Below are 23,296 nucleotides of genomic sequence, written 5' to 3'. Positions count from 1 at the left end.
GGTATGGCTTGTACCTAGAGAATGGTAGGGCGAGGGAGGATCTCTCATATCTAAGTGGGTTGGGATCTGGGATCCTTATTGGAAGAGAGTTATAAATACAGAGGTGTTTTAAGTCACTAAAGAGAAGGTGGATGGATTAGATTGTATTATGTGGCTTACAGTGACATTGTAGACAGAGGAAGGCATTTGTGAACGTTAAAAAGGAGGGACACAGTCAGGGTGCGAGGGCCTCCATACTGTACAACTGCACAGAGACAGACGGCAGTGTGCCTAGTAGAGACAGCAACAGGCTGCCAAGCACAGAGAGAGGAACCGTTTCTGACAGGTCCAAGGAGTAATGGAATGACATTGAGCAAACAAAAATGCAGGCTGAATATCAGGGGGATGGAAGGAAAACTCATCTAACAGGGAGATCTGTTAGGCTGTGGAACAGTCTCAAGGAAAGTGGAAGAAACCCCACTGTTTGAGTTACTAAAAATTATGAAACACACTAGAATATACTCCAAGGGAAAGTCCTGAACTGGCAGGGGGATACACACAACTTAATTAAATTCCCTTCCCCATTTCCCATCTATGATATTTACAATAATGCTAGATTACTAAAGTAAGGGGAGAATGGCTCTCCCCAAAAGTTGCACACTAGATTGCCTTCTCTATTTGCTGCTACCACCCTCACTACAGAGCAAATAATTTGGGGACCTAGTCTAATATCAACATGGGGTGCACCTCTCAGAGACTGAGAAAAAGAAGATAGCACTTTGGGTACCTCTGCTCTAATGCTGCCTGAAATAATGGTGTTAGAGTTTGTATTTGACTAGAAGAGGACGGTTTGCTTCATCCACACCTAAAATAGACCTACACACACACTGGATGACCATGGATAAATACTGTAACATTTATAACTGAAGCCTGATCTAAATTAGGAAAATATAAAAGTAATTTGTAAGCACACAACATTCAAAGTTGGTTAGTCTTTGCTGACACCTAGTGGAACTATAAGAATCTTCAATATATGGCTTTTAAATATCTATAAGTCCTCCACGCTCAAAAAAACCCATAAATTCATCTAAGAGAGACAGAACATCTCTATTCACAACATATTCATTGCAGTGCAATGAAATGTCCACAACTGGAAGCAGTTTAAACAAGTCTGTCAGCAAGGCCCTTTGCAGTAGTTTTTTGCATGGCTCAGGTGCAGCAAACTTGATATCTGTCACATATCACCCATCTGCTTTTGGAAAGACTTTCTTCACACTAGTGCCAGAGTATTCTTCCGGGGCGGCTGAAAGACACATGGAGAAAGGTACCATGTGATTTAATGAAGCCTCCCTTTTTCAGAGAGGCCCTGATCCTGCAAACCACTTAACACATCAATATTCCCATTTATATCAATTCAATTAATCACGTGCTTGACTAACTGCAGTGCTGGATCAGGGCCCAGAAGAGGGCGCTGACATATCCTCCAACTCTTTTCCTAGTGACTTTCACTGTGTGTCTGCTAAGGAAACATTAGATATGAAGCATCTGAGGAACCCTACTGACTATTCAACACCTTGGAGCTGTACAAAGAGACAGAATAGCCATTCCACTGAACAATAATTCTCTAGAGCTAACTAGGGACCTCTGGTTAACACAAGAGGTGGGCAAACTAAGGCCTGCAGGCCACATCCAGCCCACGGGACCCTCCTGCCAAGCCCCTGAGCTCCCAGTCCCCGGCCCCTCCCCCGGTGTTCCCTCTACCCCGGCCAGCGCAATGCTCTATGCAGCAGGGCTGCAAGCTCCTGAGGCAGTGCAGTGGCAGAGCCTGGCCTGATCCAGTACTCTGTGCAGCATGGCACGGCTGCCTCTCCTGGTGCAGCTGCGCCGGCAGCCACCAGTGCTCCAGGCAGCGCGGTAAGGGGGCAGGGAGCCGGGGGTGGGGGGGAGGGGTGTTGGATAGAGGGCAGGGGAGTTCGGGGTCAAGAACAGGAGGGTAGAATGGGGGCAGGGGTCCCCAGTGGGGGGGGGCAGCCAGGAAGGAGAGGGGAGGTTGGATGGGGCAGCAAGGGGCAGAGGTTCCGGGGGTGGTCAGGGAGAAGGTGTGGTTGGATGGAGTGGCAGGGGCAGGGGTGGTCAGGGAGAAGGTGTGGTTGGATGGGGCGGGGTCCCAGGGGGTTGGATGGGGCGGTGAGGGGCAGTCAGGGCAGGGGTTCCAGGGTGGTCAGGGGACAGGGGGGTTGGATGGGGCAGGAGTCCGGGGGGGGGGTGTCATCAGGGGGTAAGAAGCAGGTTGGGGATAGGGGGCAGGGGCCAGGCCACGCCTGGCTGTTTGGGGAGGCACACCCTTCCCTAACCAGCCCTCCATACAATTTCCAAAACCCAATGCGGCCCTCAGGCCAAAAAGTTTGCCCGCCCCTGGGTTAACATGTGGCTCTGTCTTGCCCACACTCACACAAGAAAATAGGCTTTACCAGGTGCCAACATGGGTATAAATATTTAATGATCACACACTACTGAGTTTCCAAAGGAGAGATCCGAGCTGCCCAGGAGGAGCCAACAGTTGTTTTATAAGGAAGGAGGGGAGGAATGAGCAGCCTGCATTGCTATTTTGTTGGTTTGCTTTGGATTTTTTTAAGGGGAGAGGGGAAAATGAGGCTGCTTCCCCACAAGAAGAGTGTCTTCCCTGCACATCCAAACCCCAACTGAATTAATTTAGGCGGGGCCTTATGTCTCTGCAGCCCCTACTGTCACTGTAGTATCCAGAAGGGTCTTCCTGCTTTTCTCTCCCTCGCCCCTTAAAAGTGTAGCGACAGTTCCCTGAGGAGGATAAAGGTGAGGGAGTAGTTAGATCACGAGACTAGCCTAGACAGGGACTCTCCCTCTGAGCCCCCGACCCTTACCTGGAGGGATTGAAAGACTGGTTTCTTTGATTCACAGTGAGAAAACATCCTTAAGAACAGGCAATCCAAAAGGGTTCTACATTCCAGTCATCACTCAGATTTCCATGGTTTGAGTCAGCTGGGATAGATTCCCCCTCAGTTCAAGGATGCTAGGGAAATTGTTCTCCTGGGGAGAAAATTCTATTCCTCCATACAACACTCCTGCTGGTAAAATACCATTGGTTGCATAAGGACAAAACTTTTCCCACCCTCAGCTTCCGAATGAGGCAAAGAAGCCAAAGCAACTTTTTCTGAAAGTCAGAAGGTGCCCTTCGTATGGTATGAGCCACGAGTTCTGTGATGACTGTCCCCTTGTAGAGGACATTCTGACTGAGGGATATGGTCTTCCCCATGATGTTTAAAGGAAGGAGAAGGATCTTGCTTTAGAAGCTGAACCAATGGTTGTTTCCAAGGAGGAAATGGATGGGGGGGGGGGAGAGAAAAGGACAGATGAGACCAGTGGTAAAATTTTCCAACACAAATCACTTAGGCGCCGAAGTCACTTAAATGCTTTTATGAAAGTTACCCCAAGGTCCTCCTTTGTGTTCCCTTGGACTGCACTGATCCATATTCAAGAGAACGCCTTCAAACAGCAGCATCAAGGTCCAACTGGTTACTCTTCTGCTGCTCAGCAGCTGGTTTAATGCTATGGTTCATAGCCCTCTAATAATGAATGTAACAGATATTCCCCATTCCCCTGGTCATAAAGTGGAATTACCATACACAAGTCTTGGAAGTCATTCAGAAAGACTATCCCATCTAAGTACATTCCATACAAACTCCTAAACAAACAAACCAACAGAAAAAAAATGCATAGTATCAATAAGTGTGTTCCCTCATCTTCTGAGAAGCTTAGTTTATATAGGTCTACACAATAATAAATAGTTTGCACAGAACGTTTGGCAGAACCACCAGGGTGGTCTAAACCCACCCAGCTTCAGAGAGCTAGGTAATTCCCCCCCTTTCCCAGCCTCCCACACACACAGAACATCAGCTAAAAAACAGCTTAAAACTCACTCAAGCAACACTTCTAAATTATCCTATACAATTATCAGTTTGTTAGGTTAAAAAAAATCAGGAACATACTATGTCATATTTAACTGAAGTTTGTGCTTTTAACAGTAAATTCAGAGAACAGTAAAAGTGATTATATGCACATAAGCAAATCAATTGTGTTTGTGTTATTTATGGAACTAAAGAAATAGAACAAGTACAACTACCTTGTAGAGACCATAAGAGTCTGAAGCTTCCCAAATATTTTAAAACGTGTATATTTTCATAATTATTATTTGATGGTCATATTCTGGTGGGATGTTTTAGTTAACTGAAATGGGTTTTTTCAGATATTCATAACTAGTTTGTAATAGGCTTGATACTACTGTACTTTTTCCAGCATAATGGTCCACTCTATCATATCAGCAGTAATTGCTAGTCATTTAGTTTTATTAATATGATACTCAATAGGTTTAAGCCAAACACAACTTTACTTTATATTAGCCAGGATTTGAAAAGTAAAGTTAAGCTTTGTGTTCTGTTGCTCTTCTAGAGCTCTGAAGCTTGGCTGGGAATAAAAACTATTTTGCTGATTTAGTGGCAAAAAACAAAAAAAAAAGTTTCCAAATGTGGTGCTAGCAGCAAATGTCTGGAGAAACATTAAATTTCACACACAGGCATATGCACAAAACCAGTAATTAATCACTCATAGTATTAAAATCCATTACAATGACAAGACACTCAGCTAACCAGAGTAAAACCAGTCTCTCTCCTCTCTTCCATACCACTAAAGGATTGTTGAATATATGACCACCAGATTTTTTGTCTTAAGCACTCATGGGAAGGGTCTCCATTAAACATCAAATCTCTGTACTTCCACACATTCCATGAACAAAGCTGGAACCACAGTATACAGTTACACTCATTTATAGGGTTTCTTTACTTTGTGTTATAAAAAAATGCCTATCCCTTAAAGCTTTAAGTGCTTGATCATTAAAATACACAACTCTACGTAAGAAAGAAAAGCAAAGCAAACACAGCCTATTCCCATAGCTTTTGGAATTTTGCTCAGTGGCCTACACCTAACCTGCCTGATGTGACAAGAAGAGAAGGAAGAGGCTAGTATGTTATCTCAGAATGGAAGCAGTTTACTTTTTGTAAGGTGTGCTTAAGGTTTATAAATACCTTTTACTTGACAAGATAAAAAATAAACCAAACGTGTTTTTAGGGAAAAAACCCTCTACAGTACTTGTACGGCCCCCATTCCTGCAGTATCTGAGCACCTCACAATACCCATGTGAGGTAAGGAGGTCATCTTACAGCTGGAGAACCGAGGCACAGAAACACTGAGTAACTTGCAACGGTCACACCAGAAGTCTGTGGACAAGAAACTGAACCTAGATCCTCCAAGTCCCAGGCTAGCACAGTAACGTCTGTACTATCCTTCCTCTCTGTGGGGACACGTTTTTCCCTGGTGTGCATGTCAAGAAGGAATGATGAAGGGGTAAACATGCTTAAACCTGACAATATTTTTCAAAATGCTACACTACACGATTGTTCTCATGTCAAATAACTGAAGTGACACACAAAATGGGACAGAATAAAATCTACTTAACCATACAAATGCAGACTTATTTTCATTATATTGTTTAGAAAAACATCTTATATGCAGTGGCATTTGCAACTGAACTGTTTCTTTATAACGGAAAAATTAAAGTATTGTGAACTTCATTAAAAAGGTGCCCAATTACTCTATTACTACTTTTTCCATTGTTTGTTCATACAAACTAGCTTAGCTCTGCTGCAATATCTTTAAAAAAAAGCAGTCTGCAACTCAGCTACATATGTATGTGGTCTACGATGGATTTAGGTTTAGGTTATGAGAAAAATTCCATACCTAAATCTTATAATCTGAATTTAAAGCCAACGGTGTAGTTTTCTATGCTTCCTACTTACCACACTTTTGAAGTCATCTTCTGCTTCATCAAATTTTCCTTGCTTAAGAAGTAAATGGCCTCTCTGTAATCTTGCCTGAAATGGAACAGTAACCAGTTTTGTACTTTACTTGGTTCTTATTTGTAGCCAAAAAGAAAAATTAAAACCCAATTTCCCCAAATTTAATCAAATGGAAAATTTCAGCCCCCATCCACATCTAACAAACTGAACCAAAAGCAGATATGAAGGTGTCTGCTCTCTCCATCCCTCCTCTATACTGTGTTCTTACAAGAACAGCTTTAGCAAAAATGATTATGTCCTTTTACATCAGGGTTTTAGATCAGTAATTACCCATCATTGCAAATGTAGGTGTAGCTCCAGTTACCACCCAAACTCCTCCATCAGAGGACTGCACCAAGAAAAACAACTGTTTAACTTGTAAAATAACTAGTCAACACAGCTACGCTGTTTTGATTTTCTTAATTTACAGCCTTTTCAATAGATTGCAGCAAAAGGGTATAGAAGTCCTTATTGTTAATACTTCTATTAACCTGAAAATTTAATGAGGACTCTTTAGCAGAAGCCACTGTAAAAGTCAGTGCAGATTATTTTGGAAGGATCTTAACTGAAATTTTGATTATTCAGGATAAGAAAGTTTTCATGCAAGTTAATTTAGATGCGCTATTAATGTTAATTAAGACTTGCAGTCCCCCTTTCTTAAATAAGTTAGTTAAATAAAAATCTAAAGACTACAAGATAATTTATTGATAGTAACATTGCTAAACTAGTCCTGGGACTTTAAGGTCTGTTCTTATACCAAATGTTTTAATCTGGTGGGGAAAGAGAGGAAAACAGAAACTCTTTCCATTTGTTCACTAGAACAAGGTCATTTAAAAGGCATCATCTTGTTGTAAAATTATTTCATCTCTTAAAGGAGAGAACTTGACAAATTTGTCATAGTAGCAAATATTATATAAAAACAAACCCAAGGTGGGGGCATATCTTTTATTGGACCAACTTCTGTTGGTGAGAGAGAGACAAGCTTTCAAGCTCCACAGAGCTCTTCTTCAGGTCAGGAAAAGATACTCCGAGTGTGACAGCTAAATACAAGGTGGAACAGATTTAACTACATAACAAATCTGTTCCACCTTGTATTTAGCTCAGAGTAACTTACATAAATCTCTTCAGGTCTGAGAAAGCTCGAAAGTTGTCCCTTTCACTAACAGAAGTTGGTCCAATAAAATATATTACCTCATCCATCTTGTGTGTCTAATATCCTAGGACCAACATGGCTACAACAAGACTGTAAACATTATATAAACTATCTTTACCTTTCAAACTGTGTGCGACTCATTCTTTCCAAATAGTTATTTTAAAATTTGAGGAGATAATCTGCAGTTCAGAACAAAAAATTGGGTTGCAGGTAGGGAGGCTGGTCAAATGGCTAATTACAGTGTCACAAATCTCCCAGTAATTAGCCTGAAAGAGCTTTGGTAAAGTAGGTGGTAATCCTAAAAAGTAACTTATTTCTTGATTTGGCAACCAATGTTACTGCTTATAGAGGACTCGTAGTTAAGACTGCGAGTCTGTCATGGAAGTCATGGATTCTGTGACTTTCCATGACTTTCTGTGACTTCTGCAGCAGCCGGTGTGCCTGGCTCAGGGACAGCTCAGGCAGCCCCTGCTCCAGGCGCACTAGCCGCTGCTGGGGCAGTCTTGGGCCACCATGCACCCGCACCCCCCATGCTCCCCAGCAACAGAGTTTGGGTGTGGGAGGGAGCAGGGAGTTGGGGCACAGGACAGGGTGAGGTGGGCTTTGGGCAATGCTTACCTGGGGGTGCTCCCTGGAAGCGGCGACATACCCCTCACTCAGCTGCTAGGCGGAGGAGTGGCCAGGCAGCTCTGTGGGCTGCCTCTGCCCGGAGCACTGGCTTCGCAGCTCCTATTGGCTGGGAACCACAGCCAGTGGGAACTGCAGGAGTGGTGCCTGCAGGCAGAGACAGTGTGCAGAGCTGCCTGGCCATGCCTCCACCTAGCAGCTGAGCGACGGGGATGTCACCACTTCCGGGGACCCCCCCCCGAGCCCATTTCACCCCCATCCCATGTCCCAATCCCCAGCCCCCTCCCACACCCAAACTCTGCTGCTGCTGGAAGGGAAGGTGTGGAGTCAAGTAGGGAACCTGCCAGCCCTAACGCTCTCCCCAGCACCTGCAGGCAGCCTCCAAGTTTTATTCACAGGTATTTTTAGTAAAAAAAGTCAGACAGGTCACAGGCTGTGAATTTTTGTTTACTTCCCATGATCTGTCCGTGACTTTTACTAAAAATACCCATGAATAAAACTTAGCCTTACTCATAATTCATTACGAACCCTTAGATATGCTAGCAGAGGATTTGGGCATTTTACTGTAGGCCAGGTAATAAAATTAGAAGTTAAAGTGAGACAAGACTAGTCTCTCTCTCATCCAGTGTAAGAGTGTTCAGTATCGTACATGCACTAGTATCTTGGGGTATCTAATCTTAAACTTCCTGAAATATGGGGTATTAAATTCTCTTTTTTACTATACCACCAGCTAAAAAATAGTCTGCCTTTTAAACAAAACAGGAAAACAAAAAGGAACACCATTTTCTTTTACTCTGAAGGAATCCTGAAAAATCATTACTTACTGATGTGAAATCCTGCTTTAGTTCAACCACTTTACTTAAATCACGAATTGCAGCTTTAGATTTGCCCATGGCCAAATACACTGTGGCTCTTCTATAATAGGCAATGTAGTTATCAGAGTCCCCTTCTGCAAGCAAAGAAGAAATAATCACAACATCGCCCCAATGTAATTTGGCTACAGTTAAGCTGCAATCATAATAAGAGCAGCATTACCTGATTTTAAGCAATTTGACAATTATATTTAACAATTAGCAAAAGTAACATTTGTAGACAATATTTTACATCACTTGTAATTTGCTCATGTTAACATTATTGAAAATAGGATGTGAACATAAATATTAGCAATGTTACTAAGGGTTTTGAAGGTGAATGTGTAAGGATATTTCAGCTCTGCAGTGGAGTTAAGCTAAAACATACTAGCCCTTTTTATCTCAAATTGCAGGCCTACTTTCGGATGCATATTTAATGTTTTCACTGTTAGCCATGGTCTCTACATCTGATACGAGATGCACAAAATAAGGAAGCCATACACATCTTTCCACTAATGACCAGCATTGTTTTAGATAGTCCAATGTTTTCATAACTTTATAATTTACACGTAGACAGTAGCAACTTCATATTTCGTTTAACTTTAAGTTTGTTTAACTGTACCGTTATTTCTATCCCAATGGAAGACAGACATTTAGGGGACTGGAGATAGAGCTATTCTCTTAGTGTCAAAGTGATGCCCGTGATGGAACTATGTGACTCTGCAGCTCCATTCCAGTGTTCTCTTTGCCAATGCTGTTCAGCATATGTTCACTCTTGTTTGAATCCCACCACGCTGACCAGCTTTGGAAACCCATTTGAGGAACTTCTGGGCATATTTCTCTGAAAGGATACAGGAAAATAATGCTATGTCCTTAGCTCGGAGAGAGGAGAATAATGATGGGACCACAGCCTACTCACTAGTGAATGGTATCTTCTACTTCTAAAGGACACTAGACTTTTTAATATATTATTAAAACAAATCTAGGATTTGGATACAAGAATAAAACACATCTGAAGCACAAAATAGATGCCTATGACCCTCACTTAGTAGATCTTAAGGGTAAAATGCAAAGTTTAACAAATGAATCTAAGAACACTGTTGTAAAACTTCATGGCATGCAAATGAGCTTCATAGCTTTATCTGTTATCAGCAATGTTCCAGAGGTCGTCTTACCAAGGAGAGACATTCTCCGTTTCATTCTAAAATCATTTGGCTACTAAAGTGGAAAAATGACAGCGGCCTAAAAGTTACTTACTTTCTACCTTGATGATGTAGGCCACTCTGCATTAGTGCTATGGACTTCTACATTTATTTTTATTATCCAAAACAAAATAGTCATCATCCATTACCACAGACTACTCCATAGAGTCCCGTTACAAAATTAGATTATGTAAAAAATGTAGAGCTCAAGTTGTACATAATCCTTACACCTAGCAAAATACACTATTCACACACACACACAAAATATTAAGGGTTAAAACAACCAAGGCAGGAGAGAGCTGTCCCACGACCAGATACAAAACTTCTGGCAGACAGAAAATGGGTTTTGCCTCAGAGCCCCCAGTACAGCAATGAATAGCTCTGATATCCATACAGAGAACACAATCAGTCACAGCCTGAAGCATATGTTAAGATCCAGAACTGAAGAGAGTAAAGCAGGAAGCAGCTTGATTTTTACCATGTTATGTCTGCGACCAGAACATTGCAATGGCTGTGATCTAAAGAGGAAGAAAAAAAAAAAAGCTATTGTCCACATGTTAGTCCTGCCATGCAAAGCAAGCAAAAAGCCTGGAGAAATGAGAGGGTCTTTGCTCGGTAACAAAAAAAATGCAGGTAGTCTTAGTGCACCTGGCAAAGTTACCTTAAGTAATATGTAAATTATACTTCCCCCAAAAAAATTTCAGAAAATTTGAAGATTCAAAAACTACAGACAATAAAAGATTTGGAAGGTGAAGATTAGCTCAAGGCTGCTCCTGTATTAATAACTCCAATAGGATAAAATGATCAAAACACTCGTTGAAGACTTTTAGATGGGACTCTGATCATATGAAACACAGAACACAATATTGCATAGAATGTTAACCCACTAAGCTTTAGACAACTAATCTCACATATTTAAACTTTAGTTTTGTTTTCCTTTCCAGCCAACAAATTCTAACCAAGAGATTCAAGTTTTACACTGGTAGCAATGAATAATTACTAATCCCTAGTCACATACAGTGAAGAGATTAGTTATTACTTTAGTTATCACTATATATTTCAAAACCAACCCAATAAAAGTTTAAATTCACTTATAACCATGAAGAGTAATTGGATGGAATGATCCAGAATTAAAGCTTCCCCACTCTCCTACTTTGATGAATGACAGTTTATCCAAACTAAACTGAAAGCAAATACTAACAGCCAATAATATTTAGACACACATACTGTCTGCACACTTTTGCATGTAGTCCTGAATGAAAATTTAAATCTCAAAGGTCTGATATTACTGCAAGTGCATATATGGATATTCATTCTTTTCATGGTCACAAAATGCTACATTGTTATATTATGTAATTAATTCCATTTGAAAAAGTCTGAGTGGAAAACTGTAGTATGCATACATCCTATACAATAGTGTGAATAACATGAAAATAAGAGATTGGCAGCAGGAAAGAAAAGAACTAACTGTAGGGTGACCATATTTCCCTATCCTGAATAGGGGACACCTGGTAAAATTACTAATATTCAGGTAAACAGCAATCAATCAGAACTATGCAGTACAAACATTCAAACTAACAAGAAGTTGCCTGAGCCCGTTAAAAAGAACTACTGCCTAGTGGGATTCTTTTTATTTATCTTATCTTTAAGGCTTTAGGGTTCACACTAGGAGGGATGACACACACCCCTTCCCCCCACACAAACACACGGGGAGAAGTGACACACCCACACTCCCGTACACCTCTCTCACACAGTGGGGCTGACTGGTCCATCCTCCATGCCTGGCTGGGCCCCGGGGACCTCTCTCCTGGTACCTGGAGGCAACACAATGGTGGGGACGGGGGGTGGGTGGGAGGGGGCAGCCAGCCACAGCCTTTTGGCACTGTGCGGAAGGAAGGGATGGGAGCTGCTTCCAGCTGGGGGGGGGGGTGAGAGAGAGAGATGACCTGGCCCATGTCTTTGTAGAGCTCATCTTCTCCCCTGCCTGCTCCCCTGTGGCTGGAAGCAGCTTGTCCCTTCCTGCCCACAGTGTTGAAAGGCAGTTAACACCTCCAGGCTGCTGATGGCCACCGACATAACCCAGCCTCCCTGTGTCCCCCGGCTCCAGCGCAGGCAGGAAAGGGTTAAGCTCTAAGGATGCATTGTGTACCAGGGGCCAGGGAACCTGACTGCAGGGGCTTCAGCGAATCCAGCCAGAGAGGTGGCTCAGCAGTGGAGGGTGCCTAGGAGACCCTGGGCAGCGGAGGGCAGGTGAAGAGGGTGCTAAGCCCCTGCCTGGGGGGATGCTCTGGAACCTTCAGGGTCAGGGCACGAACAGTCTGGAAAACGCTTCCCACTTCCCCCACCACTTCAGAGCTTAGGTGAGGGGTGGAGAGGGTTCCCAGTGCCAGTGCTGTGTGGGGCTTTGGCACAAACAGGGCTTGGCTCCTCCTAGCCAGCACCCCGGGTCAGAGGGTCTTGAGTCTTCCCGGGCCCTGCCCCAGCCTAGGCAGAGGCAGTGCAGGGGAAGGAAGGAGCCTGCCGGCCAGGCTGTTGATGAGCTGAGCACTCTGGCCAGGGGCTGGTTCTCTGCCCGGCTCTGGGAGCGGGACACGCCCCCCTGGGGGCAATATGGAGGAGCTGTGGGGCTGGGGTTCAAAGAGGCAAAGCAGGGAGAAGACAGCAAGAGGGGGAGCAGGGAGGAGCCCTGCTGGCCAAAAGCCAGCACGCAGCGGGGACCGTGCTGATGGACCAGCAGGAGGAGCAGCCGGCCCCATGTGTTGCAGCTTTGCCCGACCATTAGCCTTGCACACCCACCCCCATTATCGGCTACTGGACCTGCCCCCACCACTAGTGGGCGGGCAGCTGGCGAGTAGGGATCCGCCAGCAGCAGGACCCACCAGTACTGATTTTGAGGGGGGTGGAGGAAAGAGACAGAAAAGATGGGACAATTCGCCCGTTTTTAAGAAAAAGTCAGGACACCTGCAGGAGGGCTTAAATACGAGACTGTCCCTTTAGAAATGGGACATCTGGTCACCATAACTAATAGCAGATTTAAGATTATAAAAATTCCAAAGCACAGCCTGCATTCAACCCAAGCAATGAACACACTCAAAAATTCATGAACTTGCAACGATCCTTGTCTTCCATTCCACCAGTGGTAGTATGTGAATTTAAAAGTTATGGAAAATACATTCCAGCACTAGAGGTCTCAAAACACTTTACAGTTTCTCTTAAATCAGGAAGATTACCCCACCCAAGGAATATGTAGTATTTTTAAAAAGTATGTGCTTGATTTTTTATGGGGTTGGAAAGGAGGGTAGAGGAAGAAAACAGGGATAAGTCCCACCCCACCTTCCCACACACACCCCGTTTTTTTGTTGTTGTTAACTTGGTTTTCTTTTCTAATCTTGACAAGACAATAGCAGGGACATGTTATCAGATTATACCCAAGGTGCCCAACCTACGGCCCATGGACCATACAAGGCCCACCAGAACACTTCATAAGGCCCACAGCCTGCTTCAAAACAATATACTAACAGCAGATTCTTTAGCATTTTGTCATCACATTTACACAAGTGGGTAAATACACAATCATCTAAATATATGCAAAACAAGCTGCACTTAAAATATAAATCAATACAGGTGAGTAAATCTTATTCAAATATGTAAAAATCTGTTTGGCCTACACAATGTTGTGCTTAGGTTTATGTGCCCTCCTATGTAATAAGGTATACACCAATCCAGGTGGTTACAAGCAGTTAGTTTGCCTCATGCTTTGCAACACCTCCCAGAGTTGGTGTTCACATACTCTATGGCTGTTCTAGGTTTGAGCCCTGATCCTGGAATTTTCCACACCCATGTGGGGTCCCATTTGCCGCATCCATGAGGTCAGTAGGGCTCCATGTGGTCCCACATGGGCACGGCAGTCCACCCACGCATTGTGAATTGGAGGCTTATTAATTAAGCAAATTATGAGGAAGAGTGAAGGATAGAGCATTTCAATACAAAAATTCTGCACCACAAGCAGTCAAATAATTTTATCTTCAGATACACACCTATAGCAGCATGGAAGTGAGACAAGGCATCAGCTAGCTGTCCAGCTGCCAATAACTTCTTGCCCATTTCAAGTTGTTTTTCTACTTCAGCATTTATTCCACATTCGACTCCTAAAATAGAAGAGTCAACATTTTTAATCACACAGTTTGATTCTAGCAAAGTTGACACTACCAAAAATAAATAAATAAAATAAAAAGGGCAGGGATGGATAGAGTGTTCTCTCTCTCTCTCTCTCTCTCTCCCCCCCTCCCTCCATAATACATAAAAATCATAAGGGACAGTTCATATTTTGTTACCAGGCAAGAGCTCCCTACCCCAAAAATAAATTGCTGATACAGAAGCACATGAAAACAAAATGCTACATTTCTCATCTTAGTTTCCTTTCGGACTTAACTCTTCTGCCCCTCCCCAAAGACCCAGTTATAATGAAGAAAGTCTAAGTACTGTAAGCCACCATTTTAAAAGCAGCTGTTGAATATGCATCACTAGCTACATTCTACCTAGCTTTTGCACATACAAGATTCTCTACATCCATATAAGGTAGCAAAATACATTGTCCTCTCCTGTTGTAATTAAAATCCTAAATACAAGGATCACATGCTGTGCATAACAGAATGAACATGAGCACTTTTTTTTTAAATCTAAAATTTACTTCAATAACCTGATCATGAAAGTGCGATGGATAACTCTGTATTCTCTTCACTGAGTGTCCACACAGAAATTTTTGAAGTTCCCTTTAACTTTATTTCATGCTCTTTTATTTAAGGATCTTTACAAATTCAAGTCCTAAATACAGGTTATTGTACATATTTTGATATTATAAAAGGAATTTAAACAAACACGGACAAGAACAGTGTTTCATATTCTGTTTGCCAAGTGTCAGACTTCCCATATGCAATATTCAAGTACAGTAACACCTATAGAGCAAAGTTGCACAAGAGACGTCAGTCCCTAGTATATTATGAAATGTGAACAAAGCCAAGCACTTTCAATCACGCAGGCAGTATAATTATTACAGTATAATTTGAGTTCATAATTGTTATTGCTGCAGAGACTTGGTATCTAATTCTGCATCCACTGAAATCAATGGGGGAACTCCAATCAACTGCATGGTGCGGGATCAAGCCCAGCATGTGTAGTGGTGAAAAGCATTTCCTTACATCATTTTTAAATGTGTTTCCTTTTAATTTAATTGAATGTCCTTTATTCTTCTATCTTTAGAAAAGTTTTAGACATCTGTATGTATGACATCCACAGCTACGTAAGAGAGGCTTTAGAAGGTGAGGAAAATTGAACACTAATGTCTCAGGGCATAAGAATATATGGCAAGAATGGGGAAACTTCCCTTATGGGCAAGTTATTTCATAATTATTAACCACACAATTTCTTGTGCCCTCCTCTGGAACATCCGATACGAGTCAGTTTCAGAGACAAGATGCAGCGATCAATGAACAAGTGGTCAGAGTCAGTATGGAAATTTCTAAAGTGGAACAATGGCTGGTCACTCTCCTTTTCTCTGTTCCAAATTCTGAGAGAAGTCTCTTGGAGAGAAGAGCCACTTTGTTTAAAAAACAAGATTTTGGCCTCTTTGTGAACTGACTTTCTGCAAGCCAGATCATCATCTGGGAATTTGGGTTGTGCTCCCTCATTACACTGCTGAAGTAGCTCCACTCCATGGCTCTGATCCCCTCCTACCCAGTAACTGAGAAAAGTTTCCCACTGAGAAAACTTCACTGGCCTGAAATACTAACTCAAAAAACTGATACCTCAAACATATCACTAGATTAACAAAAACTACAGGTATGTCCAACACTCAGATGGGGATTCTAGACAGGTGGGCCTATCAATAAAGGCAGGGTTCTGATGTCACTGCAGGATCAAGCAGATGCTGGTCAACTGGAAGGAGGTACTTAATAAACTATAAATACCTGCTGCAACAGCAACAAATGGTACAGAGACAATTAGTGAGAGTGAGTCACTTGTACAGAATGTCCCACTTCAAATTTGCTTTAGTGTGAAAGCCCTTTTTGAAGAGTCAGATATTCTACTCGATCACATTTCATTTCAGCGGAGGTCAAAAGACAGTTTTGGCTATGGACCACAGCAGAATCAAACAAACAGCACTGAAATTAACATACATTCATTAACAATAAAACTACACTGGCAGCAGGTCATAATAAATAGGGTCCTTCACAATAACACAGCTCTAAATGGAAACAGCACTTTTCAGGGGCTCCCCCCTCACCCCCTTGTCCTCACACTTCAATTTTGTTTGCATGACGAACACAACATTTCTCTACCAGCTTTATCTTTTCTAATTCAGAAAAGATTGATTTCGCTCGGTCTTTGGAATGGTGTTTGAATCTGAACCAGCCTTCTTCACTTCCTTGCTCCTAATTCATCATCAATCATGTCAGTACAGTTCCAAGAATAGAGTTCTACAATAAGACTTACTTGTTCTAAGTAGTATCTTTCATATAAAGTGTCTCAAAATAATTTTAAGAAGAGTTATATAATACAATTCAGCTATCGTGCCAGAGAGAGTAAAATTAAAAGGAACAGACAAGGGCAAACAAATATATTCAAGGAGAAATATAAGAAGGCTGTTCCAAATGCAGGAGATGTGAAGGACAGTTCCCTACAGTAACCACACTGTCAGAAGTGACAGAGGAGCCCAGTGCTAGATGAGCAGAGGGAACTTGAATGGGGAGAGTGGAAAAACAAGGTGTGAAACACGCAGAAGCAAGTCCAGAGTGTTTTATAAATCAAAGACGACAACTATGAACTGGATTCTGAAATGGGAAGTCAGTGAAATTGTTTGAGAATAGGGCTGATTTGATAATTCTTTGTATACCTGAGAAAAACAGTGCAACATTACATAAATGCAGAAGTTTGCAGAACTGGAACTTGGGGAGACTACCAAGAAGAGACATGCAGTACAGCATACAGAAGATGAAGGCATACACAAGGATTTCAGCAGAGTTAAACTGAAAGAAGCAGCACATTCAAAATCTTGACAGCATTGGTGTAAGGAACAGATATGAGATGTGGTGATGGAGAATTACACCAAGAGTAGTACAATAGGAGCAAATGAAAGTTCTGAGCAGGGACAGCCACACCCAAAGTAAAGTCCCCAAAGCCTTGGGGATTTAATTTCCAATGATATTTCTTTCTTGCTGTTAATTAATTAGTGATGGCTCTCCAACTCCTTACAGAACTTCAAGTCTGCAGCTTCTGGGCCCACTCCCACTGATCTCCTTAGTTCCAGCACCTGCTCTTAAAGAAGCAGCAGGTGAGAGGATGCTGTGATCCTGATCCCCCTTTCCATTCTGTGAAAAGAACAGGTTGGCCTGTGTCTAAGCTAGGATTTAAAGGTATGTTAGAACCTATTAGCCAATACATTCTAAGAACCTAATGAAGAAAGGCAATGTGTACTTCAAGACGTTAAGGTTTGATTCAAACAGCTAAGCAGAAGTAAACATTAGACTGCCTTAGCTAAGTGTAGACAAAAGTAACATGTGCTTCCGCTTAGCTGTTTGAGTTAAACCTTAACATGTGTTGAAGTACATATTGCCTTTCTTCATTAGGCTCTTAGAACCTATTAGCCAATACATTCTAACACACCTTTAAATCCTAGTCTAGACAAAAGCAAAGAAGTTACTCCATTCTCTGTCATTCTGCGAAAGTGCTGGCTTTCTCCTCAAGAAGAACAAGCAGCATGCGGACTGGTCTGATCCTTCTCTCCCCATCACCTCAAAGGGACAGCAGAACCGAAGCCCCACTCAGAAGACCATCATTTCTACTCACTCTGGGCAAGCATTAATGCAGGTATTCTGCTATTTTAGATCACGTATACCTAACATAGAAGGGATGTACTGTAAGAAGTTATGCTTAGGAACATACCAGTACTGGACACAGAATACAGTTGTGTAGCATCAACACAATTCCACACTTCCAACCTTATGTATGTGCATGTTGAAACTTTAAGGTATTTTTTTGCTACAATACAGTTACTGTAGGCAGATTACAGCCTGATCCTGCAAGTAGGGTTGCCAACTTTCTAATTGCAGAAAACCGAACACCCTTGCCCCTCTCCCTCTCTAAGGCCCAAGGGTGCGGGAGGGGTTGAGGTCTGTTTGGGGGTGCAGGCTCTGGGGTGGGGCTGGAGATGAGGGGTTTGGGGTGCAGGAGGGGGCTCCACGCTGGGGAAGGGCAGTGGGGTATGGGAGGGGATATGGGCTCTGGGCTGGGGGTGCGGACTGCAGGGTGGGGCCAGAAATGAAGGGTTCGGGGAATGGAATGGGGATCTAGGCTTGGCAGGTGGCTGAGGTGTGGGAGGTGGTGAGGGCTCTGGCAACCCGACCTGCAAGGTGAAAGTATCATAGCGCAATCAGCTCCATTAGGGGGTGGGGGAAGGGAACACAGAATGGAACCCTTAGTGCCACCTGTGAAAGACATGGAGCAGCAGCATAATAAGTTCTGAATACTGTACGCTGACTTGGTTACTGGGATGTTTACTGTATGAATACAGTGGTTAGTTTAATAACGTGCAGTAAGGAAACAATGGCCCATGACAAGCCACCCAAGGTAAAAACTGGAGGATTGTTATGAGACAGTAGAAAAAGCTATATTGGCTCTGAGGAGTCTGATTCGATCTGTTGCTGAGCTTACCAGACTGGTTTGGTCCAGATGGATAAAAGTACAAGAACTGATAGTAATTAAGATTCTGGCTGGAGAGAGAGTGACACATACACACACTCTCACCTCTCTCTCTCTCTCTCCCCCCCCCCTTCCTCTCCCCCTGGGTAAGGCAGTTGTTGGAAAGATGTTGGAGAGGAACAGACTGACATCCAGGACCCTCTGGGGTGTCTGAAGAAACTAGACCTGACTAGGCTACCATCAAGGAATGGTAAGCCTATAGTTAAGATAGTTCATGAGCTTGTCTACTTGCTGTTTTTTTCTAGTTTTTTCATTTTTTCTAATTGTTTAATTTCAACAGTGAAACAAAGCAATGTTTTGATTTGTAAGAAGGCTGTCTTGTCACTATATGCAGCACTGGTCACAGACTCTTGAAGGGAAGAACTGCAGGTGTCAAACCCAGCTGGACCTGCAGGGTAAGCATGGCTGATAGGGTAGCTCAGGCCAAACTGAGTAGGAGTGGGAGAATTGCAGAATGCCACCCAACGAGAGGTAAAGGCACCAGGCCTGATAGCTGAGGGGGTGCACTCAGAGACAAAAGGCAAGCGAGGTGCAATTAGCCCTTTAACCCTGCCAGTAATGTTTATTTCTACTTGCTTTAGCTCAAGAAACGAAATATTAGGTTTCCTGGTAGCTATATCCTGGGAGCAGAGAACTGTTATTAGAATGTCTGATGCTAGATTTTAGAATGTACAAACTTTAAAAATCCCCTAAATCTCTATGTATAACCTTAAGAGGGACTCAGTCAAATCGAAATCTAGCCCATTTAAAAAAAAAAAAAAAAACCACACACCACCTTAAAGCAGGTTCAAGTTTCACATGTCCGAGTCTCCCTGCTGAGTTTGAGATTTTTCCATAGCATTTTTCTTTTCTTCTTCCAAAATGTACCTTTCTTCCCTGTGGCATGTGAAAGGCCCATGCAAACAACAAGGGAAGTTATGTGACTATACAAACAAAACAGTGAAGTTGACTGTACACAAAGTAAGAGGCCATAAAAATAAAGAAAATATGTATACTAATTTAAGTTGTTACATAGAACTAAAAAAGGTTAAAAGAATTTTACATGAAAGTGTGATGTTTAAAATGACAGTCTGACATTTTGCTATTAACTGCTGATTCTTTTTCTAATGTTTCTACGTATTGTGGAAAGTTTTTTTGAGGTGAAACTCTAGTGTGCATAGAGCAGGAAGAGGAGTGCCCACCACAAGGACCTTTCAGGAACAGCACAAAGGTGCTCATCAACAGCGCAGTATAGATATCTGGGCTCCGGCTCGAGCCAGGGTCTGGAACCCTCCCCCATTCACAGAGCCCTGCCCCCACTCAGGTAGGTCTGCCTTTCAGAAGCAGGGAGGCACAGCTAGCTACAGCAGCAGCTGCACTGCTGCTAAAAGCAGTTAGGCAAAGGAGGTTTGGGAAGGGAAGAGACTGAGAAAGGAACACCTGTGCCACTCACTAGGGATACGGAGTAACTTTGGATAGTAGCAACTGAGCAGAAATCCCCTCCACTCCCGAAGATGGAAGTGACATTGGGAAGGGGTGGGGGCAAAAGAAAGTCACCAGTGACCCTCCTTCCCCTCCAGAATCTGCAGCGGCCTGGGATCAGTGAGAGGAATCTAGTGAGAGGGGAAGGAAAGAGGAGAGTGATAAGGAGAAGCAGTTCCCAGAAGCTTAGCAGAGAATGAAGCCAGCTCTGAGTGCTAAGCTGCCTGCAGAGCTGGCCCATCTTTTCTCCCCCTCCTTATGACCAATTTGCTTTTCTACTTGGATGGAGGAACAGAAGAGAAACAGGGCATTTCCATCTAGTCCTCTCTTCCCAGTTCTAGCTTGGGGTGGACGAATATCTTTGATCCACAAGGCTTTAATTTGGCACAAGGGCCCTCTAGTGGAGAAGTCAGGGACTGGGCGACGGGATGGATCACGTGATGATTACCTGTTCTGTTCATTCCCTATGGGGCACCTGGCATTGGCCACTGTCGGAAGACAAGATACTGGGCAAGGTGGACCTTTGGTCCAACCCAGTAGGGTCATTCTCATGTTCTTAAGTCAAAAGAATTCCAAACGAAGACTGGGGCTCATTTTCAATCAGGTACTAGAATACTAGGGAAATGGCAGTGCAAGCTGCAGTTCACCTCCAAAAGTTCTGGAACCTTTTCATAACCCTGAGATAGACATCTGAGGTACAATACCAGCAGCCATGTCAGACTATAGGTTAAAATACGCTCCTTCGTCCTACAGATTTTTACACAGCTAATATGAACTTCTACAGCAAGTTAACAAGTTGCAAAGGGAACTTTTTAAAAGTCACAAAAACCATGAGGAGAAGAAGCGGGATTTTTTACCCACAAAAGCTTATGCCCAAATAAGTCTGTTAGTCTCAAGGTGCCACAAGACTCCTCGTTGTTTTTGTGGATACTGACTAACACGGCCACCCTTCTGATACTTGACATCATTTAAAAGTCACAGTTCGACTGGTGGTACCAATGTTACTATATCAGAGAATTTCTGTATGATTTTTAATTTTATATAGTTTAAAGATCCCAAAGTAATGTTAATTAGAAGGCCTTTCCTTTCTCTGTGAGCGGTTTGCAAGGCCAAACTGCTCAGCACATCCTGGGACAGAGAGTTTGTTCTCAGAAGAGATAAGACTTTGCAAAACCAACTGTTCCTCAGAACAGCACACAGAGACTCCCACCCTTCTCACCTTCTTTATCTTGCTTGTTATGTACGTTATATGGTAAGGGGGTTAAGCAGTTTCCTTACACCCTAAGAGTTGTTAAAGTTAGAAGCAATATATGTTGAACTAAAGCTCGAAAATGCGTGTGAATGGATGTTGTGTGTAAATAGAAGATGAATGGTTAGGAGTGCCAGCCTAAGAGTTACCACTTCAGTATCAATTGGCCAAAGAATGACCCCCAGAGGGCAGACTGGAATCCACCCAACAGCTTCAAGGATTGGAGAATCGAAGAACAAGATAACTTCTGGCAGCATGGAGCCGTCAGGGATGTGTCATCTGCTGATTGATTCAGCAACAGCAGGATGAAGCCACCTCTACAGGCAGGGCCGGCTCTAGGATTTTTGCTGCCCCAAGCAAAAAAAATTTTGGCCGCCCCCACGTTTTTTCCCATGCCTCCCTGCCCCCGGCTCCACCCCAACTCTGCTCCTTCCCAACCCCTTCCCCAAATCCCCAGCCCCGCCTCCTCCCAGGGCATGCCACACTTTCCCCCCTGCCCTAGCTCACCTCCACTCCGCCTGCTCCCCCGAACACGTCGCAGCTCCGCTTCTCCCCCTCCCTCTCAGGCGAAGGAGAGGCAGCTCGTTCAGGGGAGCAGCCAGAACAGAGGTGAGCGGGGGGGGGCACAGGAAGTAATGGGGGGAATTTAGAGGAACTGCTCCCCGCCCCAGCTCACCTCCGTTCCACCACCGCCGCCTCCCCTGAGCACGCTGCCGCTCAGCTTCTCCTCCCTTCCCTCCCAGGCAAGGGAGAGGCAGCACGTTCAAGGGAGCAGGCGGAGCGGAGGTGAGTGGGGGGGGACCTCAGGAAGTAATGGGGGGAGGGGGGGTAGAGGAACCACTCCCCGCCCCAGGTCACCTCCGCTCCACCACCGCCACCTCTCCCGAGCATGCCACCACTCAGCTTCTCCTCCCTCCCTCCCAGGCTTGCTGTGCAAAACAGCTGTTTCGCGTGCGGCAAGCCTGCGAGGGAGGGGGGAGAAGTGGAGTGGCGGTGATGCACTCAGGGGAGCGGGCGGAGGCGAGCTGGGGAGCATTTCTAGGGGCCACATGGCTGGCGCTGGAATGCCGCCCCTAGAAATGTGCCTCTCCAAGCACCTGCTTGTTTTGCTGGTGCCTAGAAACGGCCCTGTCCACAGACTGGCATAGGAATAAACTCCTATAAAAACAGACCCTAAAGACTAAGAACTTTGAGTCTGGTTCTACAATCGCCCTCCAGGAGCATCGGATGTGCATCCGACAAAGACTCGGCTCCACCCTCATGCCCAGGTTACCTGGCCAGTAACTGGCATGAGCAACCTCTAGGCTGGTAACTGTAACAACTTCGCAGAACCTGTACGTGTATGTGTGTAGGAGTGAATAGGATGTAGTAAATATGACTGTTTACTTGCTTTGCCACTTTTGGTATTTTGTGTGAGTACATAGGATAGAATGTTTATGATTACTTGTTTACTGTGCCTCTTTTTGTATTCACAATAAACGGGGCATTTTAAAAGATCTTGTTGGGTTTTGTTTTATTGGTATAACACCAGAAAGAATGAGGTGTGGAATTGGAGGAACATGCACTGACTGACTTTCTTGGAAGATGAGCTGGTGAAATAGTTATTTTCTAACTAGTTCTAATAGTAAACTCCAGCATCATCTCTTCCCAAGAGAATCTCAAACTCCTCTTAAAACCAGGGAAATTGTGACTTAAAATACTGCTTCTGTTCCAAGAGAAGAAGAGATGAACACAGCCTGCAGGAGGGTCGAAACCTCACAGTAATACACCACTCCCATTTACAAATCTCCATTTCATTAGTTAACTCTTTCAGCACTATAGAAAGAGTAAGAAGAAACTAAAAATGTACATGTACAAAATGATCTACAGCTATGGAAAATGTGAGTCATGTATTACATTAACCACTCATATACTAAAATAAAATATTACTTCATAAGAGATATTAAGACATAGAAATTAGAGATGAAAAAGACCTAATAGATCATATTTTGGCCATCCAAGTATCTGTAGAATTGTTCTTTGTCTAGAGTGCTTTGTCCAGTCTAGGTTTAAATGGCACCCTTCCCTGGGAGAATATTTCACAATCTGCT

The 23,296-nt window shown here is 43.5% G+C and overlaps 1 protein-coding gene across 4 annotated transcripts in view; it reads right to left on the bottom strand.

Moving 5' to 3' along the window:
- DNAJC3 (DnaJ heat shock protein family (Hsp40) member C3) overlaps positions 1 to 23,296 on the bottom strand; it is a 64,462-nt gene that overhangs the window by 38,737 nt on the left and 2,429 nt on the right. For 3 of the 4 annotated variants that reach the window (XM_073347977.1, XM_073347984.1, XM_073347994.1), the window contains exons 2-4: positions 13,777 to 13,887; positions 8,511 to 8,635; positions 5,868 to 5,942 (exon numbers count right to left, since the gene is read on the bottom strand). In XM_073347977.1, the coding sequence (XP_073204078.1) occupies positions 5,868 to 5,942; positions 8,511 to 8,635; positions 13,777 to 13,887 (311 nt within the window). Of the gene's footprint in view, positions 1 to 5,867; positions 5,943 to 8,510; positions 8,636 to 9,159; positions 9,379 to 13,776; positions 13,888 to 23,296 lie in introns of those variants that run through there. The other variant, XM_073348003.1, reaches the window with a different exon arrangement.

The sequence above is a fragment of the Lepidochelys kempii genome, chromosome 1, assembly GCF_965140285.1.
Source record: "Lepidochelys kempii isolate rLepKem1 chromosome 1, rLepKem1.hap1, whole genome shotgun sequence".
NCBI lineage: Eukaryota > Metazoa > Chordata > Testudines > Cheloniidae > Lepidochelys > Lepidochelys kempii.
This window is presented reverse-complemented; position numbering and strand designations above follow the sequence as displayed.